Source organism: Sphaeroforma arctica (assembly GCF_001186125.1).
Source record: "Sphaeroforma arctica JP610 unplaced genomic scaffold supercont1.480, whole genome shotgun sequence".
Taxonomy (NCBI): Eukaryota; class Ichthyosporea; order Ichthyophonida; genus Sphaeroforma; species Sphaeroforma arctica.
The window spans coordinates 19692-27169 of record NW_014040078.1 but is presented as its reverse complement, the minus strand read 5'-3'; the positions used below and the strand labels follow the sequence as shown (position 1 = coordinate 27169).

The 7478-nt window shown below is 41.4% G+C and overlaps 1 protein-coding gene across 1 annotated transcript; it reads left to right on the top strand.

The window, feature by feature from the left end:
- Positions 1–3640: 3640 nt before the first annotated feature.
- SARC_06625 (hypothetical protein) lies at positions 3641–6593 on the top strand (the record flags this gene model as incomplete). The annotated part of the gene is made up of 3 exons (XM_014299458.1): positions 3641–5066; positions 5515–6096; positions 6256–6593. The coding sequence occupies 3 exons, from the start codon at positions 3641–3643 to the stop codon at positions 6591–6593; spliced, it is 2346 nt and encodes a 781-aa protein (XP_014154933.1).
- Between the last annotated feature and the right edge of the window lie 885 nt (positions 6594–7478).

Genomic DNA, 7478 nt, shown 5'->3' with positions numbered 1-7478 from the left:
TATGGTGCACACAAGGAGCTGAACGTCAACCCAACCCATGTGATGAATGCAGCAAATGCTTCCTCGCGCACGAGCCCGACTTCAAGGAAACTACATTACTTTTACAAAAGATATGCGAACGGAATAACATTCAATGTGTATTTTTCTAAGTACCGCTGTGAGTGTAGCTATATAGAACGATATTGGGGCCCAGTAACAATGTTCTGCCGAAAGAACTGTCTTAATGAGTACGAGGGAATGAAAAAGGTTTTAGTCGAGGCTCTAGATAGCGTCCCACCTGCAAGAATATGACCGTTCGCGAGACATGCTAATAGATATCTACTTCTATTCAAAAGGAATGACAGGAGTAGCTGCTGTTTTCGCACAGAAGAAGTATACATCCCATAGACGGGTGCCGAATAGAGTATATCTAACAATTGATCAATTTATAGACCAGCACCTTTAAATAAATATGGATGTATATAAAACATGTGCAATTTCACGAAAACAAAGTCCAATATTGACCGTCAGATATTTCTGTAAATTGGTGTACAGGGGCAGTCGGTCATTGTGAGTTCAAATCCGCAGAGCTTGAAGCTCTATTTTTATTAGAACACCTTCATATATCGGGGAGGGGGGGGGGGGGGAAGTGTTTTTCGGCACAGTTGTGGCCAAATCTGAAAATCCAAATTTTGAAATGTGATTATATAATTTCAATCAGCTCATCTTTTTCAGGTCGATGAGTTAAGCCCAAATCCATTGAGAAATCCCGATTTGAGCCGTTATTAAAAAAACCACTGACTCCTGACAATAGGGTTCGGGAAGACCCGGGTTTTTCTTGTTGTGTGCACCATTTTTTATAAAAAATCATAGCCTGAGGCTCCTAATAAAACAAAACAAAACAAAATGTACTGTAATACGCATACAGTAGTAGGGCCTACTTGAGGGTATCAGACATAGAGTAAGGTTACTCTTTGGTAGCTCTAAAGCACTTGAAGCTATGCTATAGTTTTTATAGCAAGAAAAACCATACAGCAAGTGGGTAACATTAAGTTGGTGAAAAACCTTATTAAGGTTGTCTCATGCAAATCCTAATGTGGACTTATTTAAGGTTGTACTTAAAACTTAAAACAACTTGAAGAACTGTTTGGAATGATTTCACAGTTAGGTTTGTTGTAGACAAGTTTATATAATCCTGAAGAGACATTGTATATAAACTGAATACAAATTGTAGAGAAACATCAAGCAGGTTGAGTCTTCAACTTGTCTAATGAACTTTGTAATAAAGAAGGTTTTTGCTGCTAGAAGAGCAGTTTTCCTTTCTACCTGGAGTAATCAATACTTGCACCTGAGCGTATTACAGATTTACAGTACAAACATACATACCTGATACAGTATGTATTTAAATATTTACATACAGTATACATATACATGTATTTTCCGTAAGTTTTTATTTTAAAACAAAAAGAGTATATATTTCATTTAGTGAATCTGTATTATTAAGGGCTATGGACTATAAAGCCTGCGGTGGATCAGGAATTTAAATAGTCCCCTTCACATGGGTCATGTCATGTGGGGCTGTGGCCTGTGGCTCAGGGTTCAGGCCCGCAGACTCACAGGACGCAGTCTTTCAGACTTTCACTCTCTCGCGTGTGTGTGAGACTGGGAGTTCAAAGTTGTGAACTTGTGTGAACTTGTGTGAACTCTTGTGTGTTGCTTTGAGTTTCAGAGTTTGCTGGAGCGGTGGAGCCGCGGAGGCCTGAGGCCGAGGGCTTGAGGGCTGAGGGAGCCTGAGGCCGACGATATTTTTTATTTATATATCTATTTTTTATATACATTTATAAATATGTTGTTTTTTCTATACAACCCGCGTAATTACACCTTGTGTCGGTACATAGTACATACCGGTAGTCCGACAATGCGGATCTTAAAAATTATTATCTTTGTCCTGCGCCAAAATGGAATTATATTTGCTCGATTTCACCGTTGGAACAAAGTATCTTCCAGACTTCGAAGCACGACGAGGCCTCAGAAATCTGCGCCCAGGGCGGAGTTAATCAGGAGAAAGAATCTATTTTCTAAAGCAGATAACGTCGTCAAGTCTTCTGTAGGATTCGTAAATTTTGACAACCATATTATCATCAAATGTGCAATGAAATTCAATTTGTAGTAGACCTTAAAAAGGAATGATTGACATCCTACATCTCTCATACACTGCAGCGCACGAAAGACGAAGATCACAACTAAGTAGACAAAAGTTAATAACAAACTATACGTATATACATCTCAAAATGCTACTTAAAGCGCTCTTTTTCGGTTTCGGACTGTCCTTTGAGCTTCAGTCCGTGACAGCACAGGTACGTATCCTTTAACTGATTAGCCCAGATTGGGATGGACATTGCTATCGAGAGTTCATATATGAGATAGACTGTGTGTGCACAACGATACTCCAAACCCATAACTCAAATGCAAATATCTTTTCTGCTCACCAGGAATGTGTCCCATCGGTGCTGACGGACTACACTGCCACCGTATCAAGTGGGGGCCTTAGTGGACCCGTGTACTCTCGATATGGCACAGAAGAAAATTCTGTTTTCGTGACCGAAGACGTTGCTCATACGTAGGTGCAGCAATTTGACATGGTACTAAAAATAGACGCAACACAAAGTTTGTTTTCAACCGCAAATTGGCTAAATTCTTCAATACCCAATCGATCATGGTGTTTAATTTTGATTGCAACTCCCTTATAATTTTCTTATTATCCTCACAGCTTCACTTTCAAATTTGACGTCCCTGAAGACACTAAGGTGTACGTCAAAGATGATGCCGGGCAGTTCGTTGAAGCTATGGAGTATTTTGAAACGAAAGATATCACGGGATTGGATATGTTCAATGTGAAACATTATTCACAAAGCAGCCAAGAATGGAGTTTGATTGACATGGATGTGTTCGCGGATCCAAAAGTCGAAGCTGGTACCTTCACTTCCGAGCTTTACGACGGAGTCACTGAAAACGGCAAGGTAAGGCAGGATAGGTAATCCCAGGGTCTGAAATAGCGACTTAGTTACCATATTTTAAACGCAGTGGGTTTGCTCAACATTTGATATCGTTTCGATGAATGAAGCTATCCGAGAGATATTCTCAAATTTCTATATATTTTATAGAATGAAATAGTTGTCAAACTGTATTTACACCACCACCTTATAAAATATCATCGAGTTCAAAACAGTCTTCATCAAACCATAGGCCAATATGCAGGGCCGATAGCCTTGCAGCGCCAATAACCTATGTATCGTTTTTAAGGACTCCTTTTCCAGTCAGTCATGCTTGTAGTCATACCCATCCACAATGAAAAGTCTCCCAATATTAACCAATTTTTTCCCGTCTCTCAGATCGCTCCAACATCCGATGGATTCATGGTGATTGAACTGAAAGAGCGCACCTTCTACGATAGCTCGCTAAGAGAACTATTGCCGATACCCATTATGAGTATTACCACCAGCTTTGACACTAATACGGAAACAAACGCAGAGGTATCAACTGGCGAATTCAGTGTTTGGGTCTGAGTTGGTCACTTTCAGTACACTGCATACATGTTGCTAGCATTTTCTCATATAACATTCACATTTGATGGCTTTTAACATCACAGAGAGAAAGAGTCATGAACTACCATGTTGGTTGTACCGCGTGGGCGGAGTTGATTGAATCAAGCAGCCAGGTGGAATTAGTGTGCCCACAGCCCTCAGCTTTGAATTTCGGAGTCGGAAACTTACCAAATATAAATACAGATACTACGGAGTCAACATCCATTTCAAGACCGCAACCTATTCGACTCTTCGGTGAGGTATCAAATTATGTGCCAGGAAATACTGTGGAAATCGATTACACCATGGGTGGCCCAGGATTTTACATATTGGATACTTTGGATGTACCGGTGATTACCGGGGGCGTGGCGTACGAAATTCGCAGCTTCGAACCCATCGACACGAGAATCGCTTATTCACCTCAGGGGTTTGAAATTTCATGGATTTCCACCGACGAAGAGGGGGCTCCTATCGAATCCTTCAAGGAGGAGACATTTGATTTCCGATACCCTGATCTCGTCAATGGTGAGTCAGGTGCCTGCGATAGCTGTGATTGCAATCACCCTATCAGCCCCTTATCGCCGCAAATTATTCGAGAACCGAGACCGTTCACGAGCTTCAAGCAGGTCGTTCCCGACGTTCTTCATGCTGAGGCATACGAGAATTACGAGTACTCCAGCAACTCAGCTTTCGCGTTGGTACCCATTCTGAGACCCAATTACACAACATATTTGGCTCGTGCTGATGCATTCTCATCGATCAGGGATAATATTTGTATTATTGGTACAAACCTCGACACTTTTATGGTGCGAAACACTAGTGCGCTGTATACAGGTTGCGGAGAAATTGACTACGTACCCCCAGTTGAAGGCATGTGCACAGTAACTGATGATTGCCTCGCTCGGCTTGATAGCAATGCCTTAGTCACGACTTCGGCATTTTTCGGACACCCTGAATACAAAAAGCTTTATGATGATTTTGCCTCAAACTCCACGAAACGAAGCATGGAATATGAACTCGCAAATGGCGAGTTTTCTACACGCCACGTTCCGGATTTAACGGGAGTTGAGGGCCACACAGGGGTAACTTCACTGTACGGTACAGAGGCGTTCGAAATTCTGGAGCCCTTCCTTTACTACAACCAAACCGAGTGGGAAACCCAGGACAACTCTGTGTTGCTGGAACAAGCATGTAGCCAAGTTGTTTGGGAACCAAGCCTTGTGCCATATGAAGAAGATAAGGGAAAGTTGGTTCTCACAAACGTCACTAATGCCGGTACGGGAAAGGCTCTCGTGACCATCACGGTCAATTGTACCGGTGACAACATAGTCACGCCACCAGCTAGTACATATACTGTATCAGAATACAAGCCTCTGGAGAGACTTGAGATTGAATTGAGGGTGACTGGCATTGCAAACTCGACTACAAGCGAGTGCTCCGTGACAATGACACTGGAAGAAAAACCATTGTGGGTGTCATCAGGGAAAACTGTAAACTGTCCAGGTATGAACTTCGATACTGCTCTATTTTAACATCGATTATTGTTTGAATTGATAGATGAGCCTGCAATACGTACTACTCAGAAGCTTGTGTTGTGTTGCGAGTCGTCACTCGTCTAGTTTTGATTCAATATTTCATTCGATTCAATATTTCCTTTATCAGACAGCCTAAACTTTCTGTTTGAATCGCTGTGTTGCTTTGATTTGGTTGTCAGCGTTCGGACTTGAGCCGTCTGTTCTGTATCGCTAAGAAAGGGCGGCTCTATATTGCTAAGGAAGGACGGCTCCATATTGCTAAAAAACATACAGCATAGAGTCGGTGTTTGCATGGCTTTAACTTGTGGGGTTGATGCGTGGGGTTGGTGCTTGCGACTAGACTTGCATTTGCAGATCACACTCACCAGGCCGTTAGATAATGAACTCAATCTCAATAATGAAATTACGCATCGCAGATATTGCAACGATCCCGACGTACTTCGGTCTATTCACGCACCCTTGCGATCTGGTGAGGCCCAAACCAGTTCTTGATATAATCCCAACCAAGACTAGCTATATGATTCTAAGAAATATCCCGACCAAGGTTTTGGAAGTCGATGTCACCAACAATGGCACAGATGCAATTATTCGAACCACCTCCAATTCCACTCGATGTGTATACGGCACTGGAAATGAAACCGGCTCTTCTACAACGGAGTCCAACTTCGTGGCCAATGCTAGTAGCACCGTCACTCAAAATACACACATTCTAACGGGCGATGATCCAGCCTGCGATATCAATTTCGACTGGCAGAAGCACGAGTTCTGTCAACGATTTGAGACTGTAGGTAGTCTCAGTCTAATCCTCGCGAACTCTGATCTTGCGGACGAGGACACAGAATTGGGTATCGGAATGGCTGCGGGCTTATCAGCGGCGGTGGGCATCTCAATCGTATTTGCTGCTCTTGCTGTGTATCTCCTGTACAGAAAGACTCGAGGCAGTATGGGCGCTCGAGGATCGTACCTGAGCTTGTCCGGATTTACCCACGAAAGCATGCGTATGTGTTCTGCGAATTCGCACTGTTTCATTTTCTAATTTCATTGTTATGAAATTGTCCCTCTTTGCGACTTGCCATTGCGATATTTAATAGACGGACATTCCACAGCTTCACATTTTGCCATGTCTCAAGCGATGACTCTTCCTTCTTACAATTCAGTGGCACCCGAGGAAATGGTGCTTCTCTCAGCCGATGGTCAGTATCGAAAACTGACCCAATTCACAGCCACTCGACACTCCGAATTATGTCTGCTGCACGCGAACGATCAGGAAGTAATCGTCTTCGGCACAATCCTGGGTAAGACCGGCGATAGCAGGGACATAGTGATCGACGACATCCGTGAGATCTTTTTGGATCGAGAGAACGATGATGTGTGGATCGAAACTGAGCGTTGCATGTACTTTTTGGACAAACCACAAGCCGAGTATAACATATTCTTCAGTTCTTTGAAGACAGACCTGAAAGTATTGATGGATGCTCAAGCTGCTGGAAATTAAGTGACATGGACGCAAATGTACCTGCCGCTCATAGATTCGAACACAATCACATTCTAGCTCGCAGAGAAATCACTAGCAACATTCACTAATAAATGATATGACATTCGTAGTATATATACCTGATTTCCAAGTGTTTGGCTTCCAATCTACCCTAAGTACATCGAATTGTGAGAAGTACTTACACCAGTAAAACAGTACCGAAAAACACAACCTTTACAAAATCCATGAAAGGTGAACCGAAAACATAGATAGCACAATATGAGGAGATGTATGACTGATATGTTTACTTTGGTGTTACAATATTTTTAAATACTCGCCGATGTATGAAGCAACAACAGCGATCAGAACAGTAAGCAAAACATTTATTGAGGCTTATGCTCGGATACAAGTTGAGCTAGTCTAGATCTTAGTAACATATTGTACCAAAACTGGAACATATTGTAACAAACCTGGAACATATTGTAACATACCTAGAAACACACTAACAACTTTAATATCAGCTGAGTGTATACAATATAGAAACAATTATAGTAGTAGAGAATATTTCTGTAATGTTTGGCAGCGCTGAATTTAAAAGACCAATAGATACAATGCTCTGTAAGAACACCGACAATTACATTGTTACAACATAGCCAAACCGAGTGCCTTTTCAAATGTATATACTATATATAGAGTAAATATAGTATAGTATATATATACATATATACACGCACACACCACACACACATATTTAAAAAAAAATACTCGTACAATTATATATAGTATATGTATATGTAATATACATATACATGTATATATGTATACGAATATACGCATATATATATATATATATATATATATATACATACACACATATATATACATACACACATACACACACACACA